Source organism: Mus pahari, chromosome 13, assembly GCF_900095145.1.
Source record: "Mus pahari chromosome 13, PAHARI_EIJ_v1.1, whole genome shotgun sequence".
NCBI classification, from domain to species: domain Eukaryota; kingdom Metazoa; phylum Chordata; class Mammalia; order Rodentia; family Muridae; genus Mus; species Mus pahari.
Window position 1 is genome coordinate 8,376,674 of NC_034602.1, and position 22,680 is coordinate 8,399,353.

At 41.9% G+C, this 22,680-nt stretch overlaps 1 protein-coding gene across 8 annotated transcripts in view; it reads left to right on the forward strand.

Annotated features, from left to right (window-relative positions):
• The first annotated feature begins 1,756 nt into the window (after positions 1-1,756).
• Positions 1,757-22,680, forward strand: part of Ehbp1 (EH domain binding protein 1) — a 266,956-nt gene continuing 246,032 nt past the window's right edge. For 7 of the 8 annotated variants that reach the window (XM_021210545.2, XM_021210546.2, XM_029545444.1 and 4 more), the window contains exons 1-2: positions 1,957-2,128; positions 2,936-3,322. In XM_021210545.2, the coding sequence (XP_021066204.1) occupies positions 3,219-3,322 (104 nt within the window). In that variant the 5' untranslated portion in view covers positions 1,957-2,128; positions 2,936-3,218. Of the gene's footprint in view, positions 1,808-1,956; positions 2,129-2,935; positions 3,323-22,680 lie in introns of those variants that run through there. The other variant, XM_029545445.1, reaches the window with a different exon arrangement.

The following is a 22,680-nucleotide window of genomic DNA, read 5'->3' on the forward strand; positions in this document are numbered from 1 at the left end:
ATGATGGGATGGATCCCCAGGTGGGGTAGTCTCTGGATAGTCCATCCTTTCATCTTAGCTCTCAATTTTGTCTCTGTATCTATATCCTTTCATGGGTATTTTGTTCCCTATTCTAAGGAGGAATGAAGTATCCACAGGATGGTCTTCCTTCTTGGTTTTCTTGTGTTTTGCAAAATGTATCTTGGGTGAAAATGTACTTTTAAAAATAGCATTATTAGATCACTTTCTTTTACTGAAAGTGGAAATGGAATTAGATACTGGGTTCAAGCCTGTCTTTCTGACTCTCCTGGGTGTATCCCATCTGATTCTTGCTTTCTATATGTTGATCTCACAGCCTCCTCCTTCCCCTACTACAAAGACTCCTCCTCAGAACACCAAAAACTTTTAAGTCAGTTTAACAAATTTGCCTCCAACTTTAATAAGATTAGGAATTAGTCCGAAAACAATTTGCATTTTGCCTTTTTCATGCTTGCTTCCATCTTCTTTCCAAACTCTTTGCTCATTCCTTGCGGAGGAATTGCTGAGTTTTGCTTTTTTGACAATTCCCTCTCAGCTCCCCTCTCTCCCCTTCCCCTTCCTTTCCCTGCCCTCTTCTGTCTTCCCCACTCCCCCTTTCTCTCATACCCCTTTTCTTAGGCACACCCCTAGCTTCCTTAATTAATCTGACTTTACTGTTTAGTCCCGAAAAGTTGTAATTTTATTCTTCATTCTTTCTCTACGCCCAAGGTCTGTGAAACAGCTAAGGCTGAAAGCCAATTTTTTGTGTTTGGGGATAGGATGGGTATTTTCTGCCCCTTGAGAAGTCTATAGCTTTCACAGCCTCAAAAGGGGTCGTGTAGCTGGGCAGTTCTGTAAACTTGTGATGACAAGGGTGTACACCTAAAATCTCAGCGATCTCAGTAACCTGGATGTTAAAGCAGGAAAACCATGCTAACCTCTGGCAATACAGTTTCAGGCCATGTCAGCTGCTTCTTAATAGATGTAAACAACATTGCTCTCAAACTATTAAGTTATTTCGTCCTCTCCCTTGCCTTTAACCACCCTTTCCACATAGTCAACCACTCCCTAATCCACCCACAGCTCATACCAGCGGAGAATGAGACCGCAAATGAACACGAGAATGCAAGATTCAAAGAAATGCTGAGAATGAGAACAAGAAGAGACTGTACTGTAAACATCTATGTCCAGCTTAGCCCTCCTTGAACCTGGGGCTGGCTCCTGGCAAGGTCAGGGAAAAACTCGGAAAGAATAGAGTGAAATGAAGGCTGTGTGTGCAAAACCGCTGGCTGCTAGTGGTGCAGGAGAGGAGCACCCAGTTCGTGGGTGGGGATGGGAGAGAATAGGAGAGAAACCACAGCACCTCAGTGTCCCTGGCAGCCGCTAAGATCAGACTCTGTTCTACAACAGGATCCAGAAACCCTGCCCTGCAGCCACGGTGCCTTTGACGGACAGCCACCTTCAGCAATGGCTTTCCAGTTCACTATAAACATCCTTACTCCTCCCGCCTCCCGCTGCCCTCAACCATTCCAGGGAATGGGCGGGATCGTCCTTCGTGATTTACAATTTTTTTTTTTTTTTTAGAAGACGAGGAGGGTAGACCCGGCGGGTTCCACCTCAGGAAAAAAAAAAAAAACCTGGGGGTGGAGCCCCTGTGACCGGCATGAAGATCTACTAATAGAGAGCCTCGCTCTTCCTAAGGCCCGCCCGCCGAGGAGGCGGGGCTCCCGCAGCCTCGGCCAATGGCGGCGAGGCGGACGGAGGTTGAGCCGCCGTGGGTAGGGTTAGTGTGAGAGGTGCGGCGGGGGAGGTAATGATGGTGGTGGCGGCCGAGGAAGGCGGGGGAGGGGGATCTGGGCGCTGAACCGCGGCTCTGGCAGGGCTCGCTCGGGCGGGCGGGCCGGAGGGGGACGGTCGCAGGGCGCTCCGCCGGGGAGGGGGCGCTGCTCCGGGCGGGGGCGGGCGTCGTCCGCCTGGGAAGCTGCTGACCCCGGCTCCCGCAAACGAGCACCGCGACGGGCTTCGCTGTTCCACGCGGCTCCAGCAGGGATGGAGGACTCGGTGGCGGTAGCTGCTTCTGAGGCGGCGGCGACCGAGGAGCGGCTCTAAGGAGGGGACAGCGGGATTAGAGGTGTGAGGAGGGTTTGGAGTGGACGAGCAGAGGGGCCGGGGTTCGGGGACCGAGTCTGGGGACTAACAGCAAGGCTTGGGTGACAGGGACCGCAGCTGGCAACGCCTGTCTCTGCGGAGAGGCAGGGGTCTGCACTCGGTGCGTGAGGAGGCGAGGCTCAGGCCGGCTGCCCCTGATGGGGGAGGGAGGCACCGCACCTCGCACTGTCCATTGGCCCGGCTGGTCATCGTTTCAAGCCCAGGCAGGAGTTTCCATTCCCCTCCTCCTGGCAGCCAAGGTGAGGGGGAAGCAAAGTGGCCTGGAGCTGGGACCTTGCCCTCCCTCTGCCGTGAGATTTCCCTCCACTGCTAGTTCTCCATCCATTTCCCTCTCCTACAGAACCAGCATTTCTCCCTGCACCCTGGTTGTGCTAAGTACATATTCAGTAGCTCGAGGCGATTCATTACCAGCTGAAAAATAAAGTTTATTTAAAAAATAACTCCTAACTGGTGGTAGATATATCAAACAGCATCCCGACTTTCCCGCCCTGTTCTTCCTTCTGTGATGCTAGGTAGGGAAGGCAGGGCCCGACTGGCATCTCTCAATTGTTGGTGCTGACAACCTGGTGTATTGCCGCCTGTCTTCGGTGTGATTTGTCAGTTCTTCCTTGGTATCTTCCATCCTTGATGTTACTGGCTTTTGAGGCCGGGGTTTTGTTTCATTGTTTGAAAACCACGCAGATAGCAGAGGTTGTTGCAGTCTTATCTAACACTTCTCATGCTTCTGTCCTCATATTCTTTCTCTTTCTGTCTGTGTTTTGCTTTTCAGTTCTCCAGAACCCACGTCATATAGTCCCTGAAGTGGAGTGATGATGTCTCCATGAGGGAACCTCCTCTCAGTCATCCTGTCATGTACATCAGCTGTTCTTGACTGGGCCATTCATCTAAGATAGGATTTACCCTGTGAGACAGGGAGAAGACTTATGGACACCAAGCATCATTTCAAGTTCTAGTTTTTGTTGAACGTACTGACATACATGCAAAGCTCTTGTGCTTTATTAAAGCTGCTGTGTTGCTAATCCAGAACTGTTCCAGTCTATTGGCCTATCACCATGGCTTCAGTTTGGAAGCGACTGCAGCGTGTGGGAAAGCACGCATCCAAGTTCCAGTTTGTGGCCTCCTACCAGGAGCTGATGGTCGAATGTACAAAGAAATGGTAAGACTTGCCTAGGGGTTGGTTCATGTCTTGTTGCCTAACCATCCTGTAGCTTGGACTTGGGGGCCTTTCGGTAGCCAGTTTACTGTGCAGTGGTACACAAGTGTGTAGAAGCTGTGGGCGGTGCAGATACTCTAACAAGTACTGTATGTGCACTGTTGCTGCTGGTACTGTCTCTGTGGATTTTAATCACTCCATTTCAGATTGTCTCAGAGGACTACAACTGAGAACACACCTAAGTATAGTAGTTTTGGTCTTATGGTCATTTATCGTCGGTGTTAGAATAACTTTATTGTTATAACTTTAAACAGAGAATGGTTATCTTACATCACATATGTCTCAATATAGAAATTTATATTACATAGAATGGCGGTTTTATTTTTTTGTTGTTTTTTCTTTTTACTTAGAGTATTTTTCAGTATTTGAATGATGGAAGGCCAGTGCACACAACCTTAGAGATTCTCTTGTGAAACGCTTAGTCAGGCAACTGTCTTTTCTTTTAATTGCCTAATGGGATACATTTCTTGGCAAGATTTAAGGAAGCAATTAGTGGCAATGGTCTGTCATTTACCTCTTTCTTTCCATTTGAGGAAAGTAAATTTAGGGCTTTCTCTTACTACTATGAATGATAAGAAACGAGAATCCCTACATAGTGAGGGACAAAAGTTAACCTTAAGCAAATGGTCTTTTGAATTTTAGTTTATTATAGCGATTAAGCACTATTACCACAAAAATCAGTCCATTTCATCAAGGACTGTCATCTCATGTTTGGTAGTGAGCTCACTTCCTAATGTCCTCTTGGCTAAAGAAAGCTGCCCCACCCTAGCATTCTTAGGGTATTTTTTTTTTTTTTTGAGTTTGTAAGGAACATTATTTTAAAATCAATTCAAGATATATATATATATATATATATATATATATATATATGTGTGTGTGTGTGTGTNTATATATATATATATATATATATATATATATATATGTGTGTGTGTGTGTGTGTGTGTGTGTGTGTGTGTGTATATATATTCTACCTAGTTTATATACATAAACTGCTGATTTAGAGACTGAAATGGCATCTTCCCTGCCCTCAAGGAGCTCACAGGCCATGTTAAGGACCCTTAAGTAACGTCACTTGTGATAGGCTCAGTAATATAAATATGTATGTTTCTACCCGGCTGGATATCCTGGGTCTCTGGAATTCAGTCTCCATGCATAGTAATGGTACCACTTAGTAGAAGATTAAATCAACTAATTTGTAAAAGGGTTAGAACAGGGACATAGTAACTGCCCATGAGATGTCAGTGTTATGCGTAGGGTTCACAGACTACGACACAGTGAAGGATGATGCTAGGAAGGAGCAGGTCCCTTTATCTGCTTTCCGGGACCTCAGCTGAGGCTGACTTTATTTTAGTGTATTTTATTTTACTTACCTTTATTAGGCTAGGCTGGCTGGCCAGTAAGCCTCAGGGGTCCTGTCTTCACCTCCCTAGCACCAAGGTCACAGACAATGTGCCACTGCTCCTGGCTTTTTACATAGATGCTAAGGATCGAATTCAGGTTCTCATGCTGTGTGCAAGAACTTTATCCCAGCTTCAGGCCAAATCTTAGAGAATCTTAGTTGTACATCAAATCAGAGAGGAAGAAACGAACATTTTAGAAAATCCACACATTTAGACAACCTACAGCAGGATGCATGCTCGGAATTCAAGTAGTATGGCTTTATATCATGAGGCTTTAGGTATAGCATGAGGACTGGGTGGATCGAGGCATCCCTGTAATTATAGCAAGGCTGAGGCAGGAGGATTTCAAGTTTGAGGTCACTCTGGGATCCAAATTCAAACCCTTTCCTTAGATAAAAGTGTTGGGTGAGGGGAATCACAGTGTGATAGGGCATCTGCAAGCCTGGAAGACATCCAGTCATAGAAAGTCTTATGTTGTTATCAGTAGCTTGGGCTATTATGTGTTGGTGACAGGGTTGCTGTGAAGTTTGGAGATGAAGAGATGTTTAGGTTTGTAATTGGAAAATTGGCAGGCTGTGGTGTGGAGAGGGTGGGTAACTGAGGCAGTGTTGGTAGTGTAACTGTTGCTGTTGGTAAGGTGAGGAATGGTGTATAGACCAGCTACTAGCATAGGGTTTGGAGGGCATTGAACGGAAGAGCACATAGCATGAAGAGTGATGGGACTTGATGGTCCATCTTGTCAGTCGGGGATGGGGAGGAATGGTGAGAGGGAGAAGGAGAAGTTTAGATCGATACCAGGCTTCTGCCTTTAAAGGCTAGGGATCTACCAAGAGGGAAGGTGGTCCAATTGCATCCATTCTTAACTTGGCAGTACACTGGAAACATCAGCTTTGAATCTAATTATGAGGCAGTCTCACTGTAAGCCTAGGCTGGCTTCAGACTCAGCTCTCCAGCCTCTGCATATTAGCCTAGGATTGTAGGCGTGAGCCCCCCATACTTGAATTGATCTCATTTTCTTTCTTTTTATTGTTAATATATTTTTCCCTTGCAATCTATTCTGACTATGGTTTCCCTTCTGTCTACCCCTTCCAGTTTCTCCCCGCCTCTTCTCCCATCTAGAACCACACCCTTTCTGGGTCTCCTTAGAAAACAAACAGGCGTCTGAGGAACAATAACAAAATAAGATAAAACTAAAACAAAGGAACAGGACAAAACAAACAGAAGGAAGACAGACCAAGAAAAGGTACAAGAAACAGATATAGACTCAGAAACACAGGCAGAGACATACTCCTTCGCACATTTAGGAATCTCCTAAACACAAAACTGGAAGCCATACTATATACATAAAACTTGAAGGATACAAAATAATAATAATAATAATAATAATAATAATAATAATAATAATAATGATAATAATAATAATAATAATAAATGGTTTGTGTTGACTACTCCTGGGCACATAGCCTACCTTAAGTGTGGTTTGTTTCCTCAGGGAGACTCCTTTGGAGAAAACTCGTTTTTCATTGGCAGAGATCGCTTCACGGTTAGGGATGGGGCGTGTGTCCATGTCTCCTCTCAGTGCTAGGACCCCATCTATTTAGGTCCAGGGCATGCTACCTCAGTCTCAGTGAGCTCAAGCCAGCATAGTCCTGCTGTGTTTAGAAGGCCTTGTTTCTCTGGAGTCCTCCATCACCTCTGGCTCACATACTTTTTTTGCTTCCTCTTCTGCTGAGTTCCCTGAGCCCTGAGGGGAAGGATTTGATGGAGACAACTTTTTTAGGGCTGAATGTTTCAAGGTCTCTCGTTCTCTGAATATTATCTCCATGTAGGTCTCTGCTGCAGGAGGAAGTTCTTGTGATGATGTCGGAGCAAGGCACTGATCTCTAAGTATAGTGGAACGTTTATGAGGAGTCATTTTATTACTACGTTCTTTAAGTAGATTGGTAATATTTGGTTGTGCCCTAGGTCCCTGACTATTTAGTCCCTGGTTCTTGGCACCCAAACAGTGGAGCATATGGATTCCAGCCCATGGAGTAGGCCTCAAATCAAACCAGATTCTGGTTGGTTACTCCAACAAGCTTTGTGCCACCATTGCATTAGCATTCCACGCAGGCAGGGCACCATTGTAGATCAGAGGGCTTGTAGCTGAGTTGGTAGACAGTGGGGTTGAAGACTCTTGGTAGGCCCCATGTTCAGTGAGCTGTGTGGAGTGCTAACAGCAGCCTGGGCTGTTCCCAGGGTTCTCATGAATCTCATTTCTTAACAGCATAGACATTCAGGTTAGTTTTCAGCCAGAGGGAAAAAAAATCAGTTTATTGATGGGTTTGGTGGTATACACTTGGAATCTTAGTACTTGACAGATTAAGGCAGAAGATCAGGAATTCAAGGGTGGTTTCTCTTACAAAGTCAGTTAGTATGGGATTATGTGAGACCTTGTTTCAAAAAAAAGAAAAGAAAAGAAAACAAACATAAATAAAATCATTTTCTTGTGGGGCATGGTGGTTTGCACCTGTAATCTAGTCATGAGGGAAGCTGGAGCAAGAGGGTCATCTTGTGCTAGAGAGAGACCCTTCCTTAAAAAAACCCTACCAAAAAAGAAAAAAAAAATCTATTTCTTCCTCATAATCTGTAGCATGTTTTGTGTTTTTCTTCCCTTGTGCAACATTTACGCCATTGTTAACACATCTTAAGGCAACTAGTGAAAATCAAACTTGATTATAGTTGAATAGGTAGCTTGATTATGTTAATTATGGTCATTAAGGGTCTGGCAGTTAAATCAGAGTCCATGATTATATGTGGACTTACTACTGGAAGCACTTGAATGCTCCGTAATTTTTCAGATGGACAGTACCATATTGTGAAATCTTTCTCGCTTTCATTTAAGAACCCAGCTTAGCTGCTGGGCGATAGCTCAGTGGCTGGAGCCCTTACTGCTCCTGCTGCAGAGGATGCTGGTCTGGTTCCCAGCACCCACATGGAGCCTCAACCAGCTGAACTTGAGGTCCAGGAAATCCATTGCGTTCTTCTGACCTTCATAGGCACCAGGCACAAAGGTGATGTACAGACATGGAGGCAAGCATTCATACATATAACATAAATAAATAAGTAAATAAATAAATCCTTAATAAAAATTCAGTTTAAAGCTGATAAGGTGATAGTGCTCGTGAAATAAAGTATCTATTCTCTGTATAGGCATTTTATTTGTAAGTGGATACTTAAGTAGAACTTTAAAGAATTTTCATGATATAAAAATTGATTGTAATCATTTTTAGTTAACATTCCTTTGCTTTAGAGTCCTTGTGAAAATACAAATCAGGCCCAATTTCTAAACTCATATCCTATAATTTTCTCTTTTTTTTTTTCCATTTTTTTTCATTCTTGATTTAAATACTTGCCAGAACTCAAATTATTTTGTATGTGTGCTGAATTTAAAATCTGTTTAAAGTATATAAAAATACACTTGAATACACAGTAAGAATATTTTTATCAGCCACGTTTACATTTTACTTATTATTTTTTTCATTTATTAACTTTTGTAGTCCTGGGAATTATACTTTGGGATTTCTGCATGGTAAGAAGCATGCAGGCAGACATGGTGCTGGGGAAGGAGCTGAGAGTTTTATATCTTGATCTGTAGGTAGCAGAAGGCAACTGTGTCACATTGGGCATTGCTTGAGCATATGAGACCTCAAAGCCTGCCCCCAGAGTGACTCACTTCCTCCAACAAGGTCACTGTAGGCATACATTTTTCTCAACCTACTTTAATAAGTGTTGAACCTCCCTTCTAGCCCACCACCCACCAGAGGTAATGGAAAAGAAAAGGTATTAGGACATGGGGGAAGTAGACCTGTTTAGAAATATTTCTTTGAGGGCAAGCCCAGTCTTCGTTGTCAGGATATCATCAGTTCAGTCCACTAGCAAACACCAAATATGAATCAGTAGCTGTAGTCCAGTCCTCTCTGCAAACACCACACATGAACCAGCAGCTGCAGACCAGTCCACTTGGCAGCCATCACGCATGAACCAGCAAAGGTAGTTCAATCCAGAAGAAACTGCAGGGCTCACCAACCTGCCTGAGGCTGTGGAATCGGCAAGAAGCCACAGTAACCTCACAAGAAGTTCTTTGGTGAGTTTCTCTTTATGTAGTCACCACAAGCGGAGCTCAGTAACACAGTGTAATGGGAACTAATACATGTGTGTCATTAGTGAAGAATAGTAAGGCAGAGCAAATCAAATCAGTGCTTGAGCTCCCACTGTCATATTTATATTCCTTCCGGAATTCATGCATCCTTTCACATGTGTCTGCTTTAGCAAAACATCTTTTGACTTGTGTGTCCCAGCAGAAAATCATTTGACATATCTGACTTTGCAAAGAAAACAGAATTTTCCACTTCAGGTTACATTTAACTTCAACTATAATATATATATATATATATATATATATATATATATATATATATATATATATATACACANTATATATATATATATATATATATATATATATATATATATATATATATATATAAACTCCTAATAGTGTCACTTCTATTTGGCCAAGCAATCAAACACATGAGTCTATGGGGCCATTCCTATTCAAACCTCCACGGGAAGACCTTTCGCAGAAGTTGCATTAGCAAGTAGAAGCAAAGACAAGACTTGGCTATGAGTGACTAATACTCAGCACGTCCGTCGGCTGCCTGTTCTCTTGGGGCAGAATCAGGAGCTACACACACAGACCTGTGGGGGCGTGTGGAGAGAGTGGGTGTGAAAGTGTCAAAGTGCGAATGAATTGACTCAAATACGGGATTGCTGGCTCGTGCTGAGGACCTTGTAACTCTGCTTAGAATGTAGAAAGATCAAACACTAGGGTCACAGACTTCAATCCAGTTAAGTTCAGATCTGGCATTGGGCAATATTTGGTCAGGAATGTAGAGCCTAGGAATGGGAGAGAGGGACAAGAAAATGGAGAGGAGAGTGGGTGTGTGACTGTGTTAGAACTGTGGACCAACAGACGTGGGCTGGAGCAGGAAAAAGTCAGGGCACAAACATGAGATACCTGGTGGGAAAGTGAGGCCTGTGATTACAGTGCTTACGGAAGAAGTAGAAGGACTACTGGGGAAGAGGCCACAGAGTGAATCAGGCAGAAGGACAGGAGGTAGAACTTAGAGATGCTTGACTTCTGGAGGATGTGAGGTCCAGGTGCCAGCCTCCTTGGAGCAGATGGTTCTCAATGTTAAGACATGAACACACATGCTGTATTTAATTTGTATCATTTTAATTTGTATTTTATTTGTATCACCTTGTATTTAATTTGCTGTGCCTTAAAATGGAGGCATGTGTTTGTTTCTCTTTCTTAAAAATTTAAGAACATTTGAACAAGTCTGCTCTTGTACCTTGGAGGTGCTCCCATTCTCATGGTGACTGTAACTATCAAAGTATGGCCAGTAATAATTGGTGGTGACCGAGATCCAGTGGAGGAAAAGATTTTTTTGAACTGGAAAGAACCCGTTGTATCTATTTGCTGCTATAGAGAGACAATTCTTTTTTTTTTTTTTTTATTTTTTGTCAAAATGTAGTCTAAAATGTGGTCCAGATTATCGTTATGGCTCTTGATGTTAGGATCGGGAGGTTCTAAGATCTTAACTGAGGGAGAGACAGAGCAAAAAGTAGAGGCTTGGGTGCCGTTGTTCTATTGCTTCTGAGCTTGCTTCGGGAGAGATATGTTTATTTATTTGTTTGTTTGTTTTTTGGGTTTTGTTTTTTAGTTGTTGTTTTCTTTTTTCTTTTTATTACTTTTTGTGTTGTAAATTATGTGACTCATTTATTTCTTGAAAAATAAATCCAACTTATCTCCATTCCTCCTCAATAATCATGACTTCAATAGCATCAAGTAGTCAACTAACTTAACTTAGTTAAGCTTCCATTATTAGGCATGGCATTCCTTTAGATGGTCTGGTCTTTGATCACATTAGAGAACTGATGGTTACTGCCACTATTGTACCCTTTGTGTTATTGTGCTGGTTATTGGTGTGGTTCATAAAAGTTACAACTGGGTAGGACTGTTAGCTACCCTCTTCCTTTGGAAGCTTACACGGTGCCTTTTGTTATCATGAGAGCTAGTTTTCTATGCGGTGTGTGTGTGTGTGTGTGTGTGTGTGTGTGTGTAGATCAGCAGATAACTCTTTAGGAGTCAGTTCTCTGCTGTGATCTGGGGAGTAAATGCAGGCATCTAGGCTTGTGGCAAATGCTCCCTACCCAATGCTCCCTACCCAATTGAGTTATACTAACTGCTTCTCAGTGTGTTAACTTGCCTATAACTATATGGTAGTGGTTTTTGGGGTGATTTTTTAAAACCAGAATTGATACATGTAATGCTTTATTCAGATTTGAAATGCTTATCCATTGTGAAGTACAGCTTTACACAATTCAGCTCTGATTGGTTGTTTTAAGACACATAATGGAGCCTTTTTATACCATAAGTGGTCATAGCTGTGTGTATCTAAATGTTTAATTCTGCCCAAGACTACATATACCTTTAGAATAGATAAGAGTTGACAAATGCTGGCAGTGAGTCAGCTACCTCTAGTTGTTGATAAAGTGCAGCCATGTACATTCTTTTACATCTTTTCTGTAGTTTCTTTTATACTGTAGTGGAGAGAGTTAAGGCATTGCCACCTAGATTGGGTAGATGCAAAGTTTAAAGTCTTTACTATTTGGTCCTTTAGGAAAAAGTTTCTCTGAGTGTAGTGGCTCACCCTAGTAATCCTAACACCATGAGACTGAGGCAGGAGGAATTTGAGGCTAGCCTAGGCTACAAAGAGAGTTTGGGCCAGTCTAGATGGACCACAGAGTGAACCCTTGTTTTAAAACAAACAAGCTAACTAAACAACAAACACAAAGTAGCTACTGAACAGAAAAACAAAAAGTTCACTGACTTCTGTTCTGTGTCATAGAATAACTGTGTAATGGAGCTCATGATAACTATTGTGGCCTATTATCCTATCAACTTTGGAGAACATTCAGTTCTGTGTATGTAAAAAGGACATGCATTTCCTGGCAGTGTGGACTTGAATAAGTAATGCCTTAGCACCCGATGCCCAGAATGGGGATGTTCTCTGTGCTTTAGACTAGAGTTCTTTGGGAGATGATGAGATGATGAAACGACACTGAAGGAATTGAACATGTCTAACTTAGTATGTGTTCAGTAAGTTACCCATTGATATTTCTGTTCACTCTGATGGGCAGAGGTACAGAAAGCCAGGAGACTGAAAATGTAACCTGAATATTAAGAGTATGGAGAGAGACGAAGTAGTGAACCAGGGAGCCTGGAGTGCTGGGTGGGAACGAGTCGTTTTGATGATGGTATGTTGGCTCTTGCTGGGGAAGAGGAAGTACATATTTTTGCTTCTGGAGCAAAATCAGCTCATCCAGTTTTATAATTCCTTCGTTAGTAATTATTTCAAGTAAGTGTGTATGGCTAAGTACACGAACTTAATTCCTTATGAGTAATTTGTCATTGTTGTGCATGTGTCCTCTAGTAGGGACACACTCTTCATCCTCCCTCCCTTCTTTCCTCTGTCTCTTCGCCCACTCCCTCTCCAGAGCCTTAGGCAGAGTGCTCTCCTGCTGAGCTCGGGACCAGCCTAAATTGAGCTCTTTACTGTAGTGTCTTAAATTTTTAAACAATTATGTCTGTGTATGTGCATGTGCCTGAGGTTAGAGGCAGCCCCTGTGAGCTGCCTGATGTAAGGACTAGGAATCGAACTCAGATCCTCTGCAAGAAAAGTACCTTGTTCTTAACCACTGAGCCATCTCATCATCTCAAAAAACATTTTTGAAGTGTTTTCTTCCTGTCCTGACTTTTAAAAGAGGAACCAGGGAATAAACTGTATTTTTTTAAATAACTGTCTTATGTTACATTAAATCTTGGTTTGCTTATTTTTTAAAAGTTTGTTTTAAAAAGATTATGGATTAAGTGAAAAAAATTCTACTCATGGGGTGTAGTTTGACCTTAGTTTTACAATTAAAATGCTCTGAGGACTAATACTTGACATTTCCAGAAATGTGCTACTGATGCATCAGATGTGATCTAATTCTGTAGGACATTTCAACAAAAGAGCCACTCAAGTAGTTCACTGTATGATTTAAAAATAGTCCAGTGTTCTAAGGGAAAACTGGCCCAAACATTTTGAACTAAATGCTCAACAAGGACGATGATATTGTGTGTTAGGATTATTGCATAATGTCTTAAAGGAAGTTTAGCTGAGGTTGAAGTGCAGGCAGTGAGCACTGTGGGCCGCTGCTTTCTTCTTCACCCTCAGTGTGATACTGAGGAAACAGGGCTAATGGGCACCTGAGGTTGCCTTGTCTCAGTTTGACTTACTGAAAACTTCAACTAGATTTTTATTAAATCTAGTATTGCTATTTTAAAACACTTTTAAATTTAAAAAAGTATAAAATTGGCCTTGATTCCAAGATACTGTAAAGGTCCATCCCCTGCATATGTTCAAGTTTGTCAGCTTGAGAATTTAAAATAGCTGTGCTGACGAACTCAGAGCCATAGAGCGCAGAGCTGAGGTCTCAGCGCAGGACAGTAGGTACTGTTAGCCCCTGGAAAGAAACCCACTGGACACTAGATTTAGCAGAGTTTATGGGCAAAAGAGAAACACATTGGCTTAGGTACTGGTTCTTTCTTTAAAACTTAACTTAAAGAGGGTTTTTATTATGACCCCCTACCCCCAACCCCTAGGAAAAACAAAATAACAAGTAACTGGGTGTGATGGCAAAAGCATTGTGACTTTTGGAGAGATGCCAGGCCTGGGCTGCATAGTGAGACCCCCCAAGTGAAAGTGAAAAAAGAAAGCCATAGAATTACTGTTGAGTTGGTAATGTTTCTGTTGGCTTTTAATGAGAAATTTTAAAGATAATATGGTTGACACCGAGTTTTCTCTCATCTGGTTTAAACCAAGAGCATAACTTGGAAAATGTAGAATAATCACCATTAAGTAGAAATCTAGTTCTGTGCTATCTGTATAGGAGTAAATAATCTTTAAATTTAGCAAACTTTCAACTTTAGTTCTTGGTTTTATTAGTCCACATTTGACCACTCACTAACCACACACAGTAAGGGGCTGCGTATGGGTCAGGAGATCAGGTCAGTGGGACGGAAGTCTCTCTGTCATCGTCGGCTGTCCTGATAGTCCGAGTCACTGTCTGCCTGCAGGGTGAGTGAGTGCTGTAATTCTGTGTTTTTCAAAATTCCAAATTGCCAATGAGCATGAAATTGAGTTTTACACCTCCTGCATTTTATTCTTTCTCCAGCTCTTTCCTCCAGGAAAGCTTTGCCAGACCCTGGGTGACACCTCCTGTTGCTACTCCAGAAATATTTGCAAATTAAGGGTTAGAATTGTCTCTGCTATGGTTCAGCAAATTGGTGATTTTTTTTTTTTAATTTTAAAAAATGTGAAATTCAGTATATTTTAGCTTTGCTACCTGTACACCAGTCAGAATTAATATAAGCATTTGATCAGGTTCATGGATTGATTTAAAGACTGATTTTAGTTACTCTCTTCCATAGAAGAGCAGAGGCTGTTGAGAAATTGCTGAGGGTGCGATTTTCCGCTCACTTAGGTTGAGAACTTGTGGAGCGCTACATTGTTGCTATACTTCAGGTGCAGCTGGACAGCCCCTGATTCTGCCCTTTGCCTTTTTCCTTTTTCTTTCTCCTGGGAAGTATTCGTTATGTGCAGTTGGGTTTCGCTGTGGCGTCAGCCTCCAGGAACATTGCACTGAACTGTTACTGAGGTTGTACCAAAGAAATACTTAAAGATGTGCCACACAGAAGCTTGAGCAAGTTCAGCTTGTATGTGTGTGTGTGTGTGTGTGTGTGTGTGTGTGTGTGTGTGTGAATGTGCCCAGTGCATGCGTGAGTAGGGATGAGAGACCTCGTGGAGTCAGTTCTTTCTTTGGGATCACACAACAAACACAAGTTGTTGACTTGGTGGCGAACATCTTTAACTGGTTCAGCTTTAATGTTAGTTTGCTGCACTCCTTTCAACAACTCTACGTTTTTACAAAGCTGGGATTGTGAAAAAAAAAAAGCAGGTATGGTGAAAATCTGTGGGGAACAGGATACAAGGGAGGCAGTGGCCAGTCTGATGTCTGGGTTTGAGATGCTGTCCATTGCCAATGGGAGTGAGCTTTTGGGACCAACATCCTCCTTAGGTGGTTTGGGCCTGACTATGTAGTAAGCGAGTGGCTCAGTGTTTGCTTTGGCTTTGGGGTAGGGGAATCTGTGAAGAAGTTGTCCCTGAAAACCAGAAGGTGCTAATGTGTCCTTTATGCTTCCCGTATCCCTCTGGTCTGTTGTCCGTAGTTAGCCTTCTAGGCACTGGCTTATGTCCCCAGTTACAGGATTTCTTTGCTGTAAGGTTAATCATTTGCCCTTCCATACAGTAGTCTCTAAAAACTGGTCACTAAATCCCACGTGTACTAAGGAGAGGAATTTTGTTCTGTTTATTTGAAGTATAAAAAAAGTGTGAACATATATCAAATCCACCACAAAACAAATAAAATTCTGGAGGTGTGTACCTACCCCATTCTCTAGTTTAAATACCCCATGCCTCTAGTTAAAATTCATCAATAAGCTCAGCCACCAACAGTTATTAGGAAATTAGCACTTATCTAGTGGTATCGATTAATTTATGGACCTAATTTTGAGTCCTCAATTATTCCAGTAATTCTGTTTAGAAAAAAAAGTTTTGTTGTTGTTGTTGGTGGTGTTGTGTTTGTAAGACCAGCCTAGGGTTATGTGTGTTGTTGTTTTAATCTCTTAGAGTTCTTCAGACCTTGCCTGGGTTTATGTTTTTTCTGCCTAGATTCAGGCTTTAAGTTCTTGGTTAGTCTCCCTAAGTGATGTATGTATGTTAGAAGTCACATGACTGAGCAGGTATTACAGATGTTCATGTCTGAGACTTGGTTAAATGTTGTCTGCCAAGCTTCTGCATGTGAGGCTACTGTTTGCACTTCTGTGGAAACAATGTACATGTCTTACTTCTAATGATCCTTTTTATCAGCTAGTCTCAGAATCTGTGCTTCGCTTTAATTTGAAGAACAGGTAGGTTTGTTTATAATTTAGTGAACTTTTGATGTGTTTTCCAAAGTAAGAACTTCTCTTTTAAAAGGTTTATTCCCCTAGTTGCTGTTAACTGTAAGATTTTGTTTGTTTTGTTTTGTTTTTGTGGATGTTCTTTACTAAGATGAGCAAGTTTTCCTTTATCCCCCGTTGGCTGAGAGTTCTTATCGTGAAGGGGTATTAGATTTTGTCAAACACTTTTTCCATATGTAATGACTCTCACTTATTTTCCTGATTGTTTTGTCTTATCTTTAAAGATTAATTTGGTGCTTCGTGTGCAGTTTGAATTATTGTCACAGTACAAAGAGTAGGTCTATAGCTTGACATCCATCCCTGTTCCTCAGTCTTTAGTCCTCATAATTTATTCATCTGTTTATTGTTTCTTTTGAGACAGGTTTCTCTCTGTAGCTCTGCTCAAGAGATTCACCTGCCTCTGTCCCCGGAGTGCTGGGACAAAGGTGTGCGCGTGTCACTGCCCGGCCGAAATGAATTACTTTTATAGATGGGAGTTGACCTGTAGAGACAGCTTCAGTTTCTAGGCTGCCTTACCCAGAGTACTCAGCACGCTTCGATGCCAGATGGCCCATAATGCTTCTCTTTCACTAAAGATCTTTAACTTAAATGTGTAATTTATACTTAATTTGTCATATTTTAAAAACGTTTGAGAAAAATTACATTCCTATGTTGGATAGTACCCTGACATTCTTATATTGCACAGAAACTTAAATGTATTTTAGACTGTGGGATTGAGAGCTTTGATGTGATCTTAAAAATAACGTGTCTTTTTGGCAAGACATGGATTATTTAAACATGCAAAAATACTTTCTGAAACACCAACTTTTTAGGAATTTCAAATATATTTGGAATGATAATTATTTGACTGTGATAATCATGTGCCAGGATGGGTCCTAAAGGTTATATGTATCTTACATTCCTTACATTCTGAGTAAAATAATTTTGGTTTTTAAATTTCTATGCCTTCTGTGATAGTATAATTAAGTTTTCCTTTTTATTCTTTTAATAAAACAATTCCAAGAAGGCTGGAAAGGAGAAAAGGTAGACCATGAATGTGTAACTAGTTGCTGGGAAGGCTTACCTTGTTTTGTCTTTAAAGGTTAATTTGGTGCTGCTGGTGCAGTTTGATTTTGAAGCCCTACATTTGATCTTTTTTTTTTTCCCTGCTGCTCCGGTCAACCATCCTTGCTCCAGCCCAAAGATGATTTATTATTATTATTATTATTATTATTATTATTATTATTATTATTATCATTATTATTAACAAATATTATTATTAAGTACACGTTGGCTGTCTTCAGACACACCAGAAGAGGGAGTCAGATCTCATTACGGATGATTGTGAGCCTCCATGTGGTTGCTGGAATTTGAACTCGGGTTAAGAGCAGTCAGTGCTCTTAACGGCTGTGCTATCTCTCCAGCCCACCTTTGATCCTTTCATGTGTATTTTATTTCTTCTTACCTTTGACTAAACATTTCAGAGAATGATTGTACTGACGGACATGTGCTTCCTGTGGAGAGCAGACAAGTAAAGTTCCTTTTTGCATGGCTTGAAGTAAAATAACTTGAATTACTTAGTTTAGCATTTCCTAAAAGAAAGGGACAAGGGCTTCAACAGTTAATTTCTAGGAATAAAGAAGAAGAATTTTGTTATATTTTCTCACTTTCTATGGTGTTTCCTATTGCATCTAACAGAATAGATACAGTAGTTATTAGACATGAATATGTTACTTTCTACTGAGTTCAACTTTTGAAGGGTAGTTTTCAGCCAAGCGGAAGAGTAGAAGAAGATAGTTCGATGAAATAAATATCAACTATGGAAATGGTAGCTTGGTACTTGGTAGGTAATTTTGACATTCTTTTAGCATGAAAGGAGCCTTATGTTTAATGTATTATGCAGATTGGGAGAAAATAATCCAGTTATAAGAATTGTCAGCACTGTGTGTGCAGTAGGGGTCAAAGGTCCCCTAAGACTCCACCCAGCTCACCAACTGTTGTGATCTGCTCGATTGCAACTGTCCCTTGTCCTGGATTCCACAGTGCTTCCTGCAGCGTGGGAGAGCAGTAGGGCTGGCTTGCCTCTGTTTTATCTACTGAGTATGATACTAGCTAGCTTTGTGCATGCATGTGTGCGTGCGTGCTTTTCTGTGTGTGTGTCTGTGTGTAATCAAATAAAGTTATATACCAGGTTAGCTGTGAACTTTTTTTATTATCAGATAATAGGTGTCAGATTATTCAGATGTATTTTCTAGCATTTTTGTTTTATGTGTATGAGTCTTTTGCCCCCAGGTGTGTCTGTACACTGTCTGTGTACAGTACCCAAGAGGTGAGAAGAGGTCACTGGGTCCCCTGGAGCTGGAGTAATAGGGTTGTTAGCAGCCATGCATAGCACGTGCATGCTATGGAATCAAGCCCGGATTCTCTAGCGCCTGGCCACCTCCTTGGCCCTGTCTGTTTGACTTCACTGAGCATTGTGGTGGTTCTCTTTCCTCCTTTACCTTAGCAGCTGCTCTTCTGTTTCCCAGTTTTCAGGATCTAGAGTTAGCGGTGTACAGTGCCAGTTAATCCAGGATCACTTTCATATGTTTCATAGCTAGTCCGAGAACTTGAGAATAAAATAAAATATTAATTCTTCTTTGCTATTCCTCTTACCATTGCTGCCAGGCATTTTACATATGTACAAGTCCATATGAACATATGTATGTACCACATATCACAAAAACAGATGTATCACAAAAGTAGATGTAATGAAATACATTGTTTTGAATAAAGTCACCTGTTAAACCAATTCAGAATAAAAGTTTCTATTTTGCCTTATCTTTTTTCCTTTTTTGTAAATTTTGGTTTCAAATTCTACTTTCCTTGAACATAACTTGAAAGCCAGTGATCCCACTTTAAACAAAAAGAACTTCAAATTTTGTTTGAGAAAGTTTTTATTTCTCCTTCATTTTATTTTTCCCTTCTAAGCAAGGAAAGATTTACATAAGTTTAGGGCTTCTGTTTCAATTCAAGGGTGGCTGGATTTGTTACTTTAAACTTGAGGTGAGGCAGGGCAACCCAAAGACAGATCCATGGTAGAGAAAGCTGTTTACCTTATGGCTTCCAAGCTACATTGTGGAGATAAGCTGTGTGTCCAACCCCCTGTCCACTTTTGTGTGTGTGTGTGTGTGTGTGTGTGTGTGTGTGTGCACTCGAGTGTGCGTGGCTATGTATGTGTGCATGTGTACAATGTGTGCATGTATAGAGGCCACAAGTTGGTATCACATATCTCCTCCTTCAAGTTTTTTGAAGTTGTATCAGCATTATCATAAAAATTATTCTGTTAGACGTCCACACGTGAAAATGAAGGTACCGAATTGGAACACACACAGAGAATAGAAACTGTATGGATATACAAGCAATTGATTGTATATTGAAGATAAAAAGAAAATTAATTTAAATACTCATGAACTGCCATCAAAAGTAGAAGAATGTCCTGAGACATCTATTGCTTCTCCACCTTATTTTTTTGAGGCAGAGGTTCTTCTTGGGCCTGGCACTTGGTGACATGGCTTCTGTCTGGTGAACATCAGCCTGTCCTGCCTCCCTAGGGCTGGGGTTACAGGTGCACACAGCCTTGCTTGGCTTTTTATGGTTTGGCTGAGCTTGGACTCACGGACTACATGACAAGCACTTTACTGACTGAACCCTCCCCCACTCCTGCTCTCTCTCTCTCCCTTTGCTTCTGTCTCCTAGCCTCGTCCTCGGCAGTCTTTACCCCTCTCATGTAATGCCCTCACACTCACATCCGTAGTGTGACTTAAAGTGTCCTGGGTGTCCGCTTGACTAGACAGTCACAAGAAGTCTGACCCTCACTGACTTGACACCCACACAGATCTCCTTCAGGGGTCCAAATAAGGACAGTAATGAAGTCACACTTCTACTTCACATGGTATAACTCTTGCACACAACCGAAAGTGCACTGATTCCTTCCTCACAGTCTAGACAGTTAATTTAACAGCATCATGTAAAAGCCCAAGTTCCCACTCCCCACTGAGAGTCAAGGCAAATTCTTAGATGTTAACTCATATAAAATAAAAGAGACAATTCTGTACCAAAAGCCATCACATACGTGGTGGTAAGACAAGCATGAATGTTCACACTTCAAGAGGGAGGAATACAACAGAGGAATGACAGGATCAAAACAGTACCGATACCTAGCAGGGGAGACACTGGGCCCTGCAGCTCTGCCTAGCCTATGGTGGCATGATGCAGGGTTAGGTAGTTCTGCCCCTATACTTTGCTCACTGTAGAGCCCATGTGACTTTTCCTTGGGGCTGACTCTGCTTCTACCTGTAACTCTTCTGGGTCTTGTGTTCTGGCATCTCCAGTGTCCTTAGGTCTTCAAAGGTCACTTCCACTCTTGCAGTTTCGAATATTACTTTCAGGCTGCCTCCAGGGAATACAGTCCTGTTAATCCCACATTGTTTGGCCTCTTAGACTTTCCTTTTAGCGCGGTGGAAGCATCCATGACCCCAAGGCTTGCAATCTCCATGTCTGTGAAGTAGTGCCAGGTGGAGGATGGCAAGGGCTGCTTCCAGGGGCAGTGGGGCAGTGGGGCTAAGCCTGCACTGTCCTGAGTGCCTGGGCAGTAGAACATGATGAGGTGAATCCAGCAAACAATGTCCTAGGTGGCCCTGTGTGAGCAGAGTGCCAGTGGCTCGCTCTCCTCTCAACAGAAAACCTTTCAGCAGAGCTTTCCCTTTCATACTCATGAACCTGTGATGGATATGGCCTGGCCAATTCCCAAACTTCATTTTCCCTCTGGGACCTCCAGTATCCTGGTCTAGTTTGGAATGGTTTTTAGATAGGTCTCTGGCACAAGTGACATCTGGGGACCTTTTATTCTCTGATATACTAGAGGTCACTCAGATATTTTACCTTTTGGGTTTATTCATTTTTTTAAAATCTTTTGAAAAAAAATCTATTCCATTGTAGTTCCAAAAGTTTTTCATATCATCTTCAACTCTGTTTTATGCTTTGTTTTTTTCTTTTTAACTAAAAAGATAACACAATTTTTAGAATGATTTTTTCTTTATTAAGAATTGCTCCCTGTGTACCTGTGTGGAGGTCAGAGGTCAGTGTTGGATGTCTTCATGTATTGCTCCTCAGCTTATTTTTTGAGGCAAGGTCTCTCACTGAGCAAAGAGCTCCTCAGTCAGCTAGGTAGAGTGCCAGCATGTCCTTTAGCTCCTCCTGTCTGTGTCTTGTGCTGTTGGGCTCTCAGAGCTGTGTCATGTACCTGGCTTTTTATGTGGGTCCCATGCTGCATGGCAAGCCCTGTGCCTGTAATACCATCTCTACAACTCCTCCTCTGTGTTTTTCATGCCTGCAGTGTCATTTCCATTGGTCTCAGGTTCATGCAGCTCCTGTTTTCTCTCCTTTTCTACCTCTCACGTTCCTTTCACCGGTATTATTCTTTTATATTGGGCTTTCCTTAGGCAACACGTGGCTGTTCATATTAAAGATGAAGACAGTGACAGTTAAGCACACACACGGAGGGGTTCGTAGCTTGCCCTCCTCTGAGAGGATGCTGTCTTCCTTCTTTCCCTCCCCCTCCTTCTTTCTTTTCCCCTTCTCCTCTCTTTGTGTTCCCCACTCTTGCTCTCTTCACACATCATCATTTTACAGTATAAATGATCTATAGATGTCTTTTTTGTGCATGTATGTTTATATGGGTGTAGTGTGTGCGCATGCTCACATGTAGACATCCTTGCTTGTTCTTCCTTGGCCACTGTCTATCTAGTTTTTCTTCTTTCTTTCTTTTTTTTTTTTTTTTTTTGCCTAATGATAAATTTTATTCATGAAATTGAAGAATGGCTTATGCTCTTCTTCAAACGAAAGGCATACACATTTTTAAAATTAGACATTTTCTTTATTTACATTTCAAATGTTATTCCCTTTCCTAGTTTCCCCTCCGAAAATCCCCTGCCCCCTACTCTCACTCCCTGTTCTCTAACCCACCCACTCCCATTCCTGGTCCTGGCATTCCCCTACACTGGGGCATAGAGCTTTCACAGTACCTAGGGCCTCTCCTCCCATTGATGACCAAGTAGGCCATCCTCTGCTACAAATATGGCTAGAGCCATAAGTTCCACTATGTGTTTTCTTTGATTGGTGGTATAGTTCCAAGGAGCTCTTGGGGTACTGGTTAGTTCATATTGATGTTCCTTCTATGGTGCTTCAGACCCCTTCAGCTCCCTGGGTATTTCTCTGGCTACTTCATTGGGGATCTTGTGCTCCATCCAATAGATAACTATGAGCATCCACTTCTGTATTGGCAGAGCCTTGCAGGAGACAGCTATATCAGGCTCCTGCCAGCAGGCTCTTGTTGGCATCTGTCTAGTGTCTGGGTTTGGTGGTTGTTTATGGGATGGATCCCCCAAGTGGGGCAGTCTCTGGGTGGTTGTTCCTTCAGACTCTGCTCCAAACTTTGTCTCTGTAACTTCTTTCATGGGTATTTTGTTTCCCATTCTAAGAAGGAATGAAGTATCCACACTTTGGTCTTCCTTCTTCTTGAGTTTCATGTGGTTTGCAAATTGTACCTTGGGTATTCTAAATTTCTGGGCTAATATCCACTTCTCAGTGAGTGCATATCATGTGTGTTCTTTTGTGATTAGGTTACCACACTGAGGATGATATCCTTTAGATCCATCCATTTGCCTAAGAATTTTATAAATTCATTGTTTTTAATAGCTGAGTAGTACTCC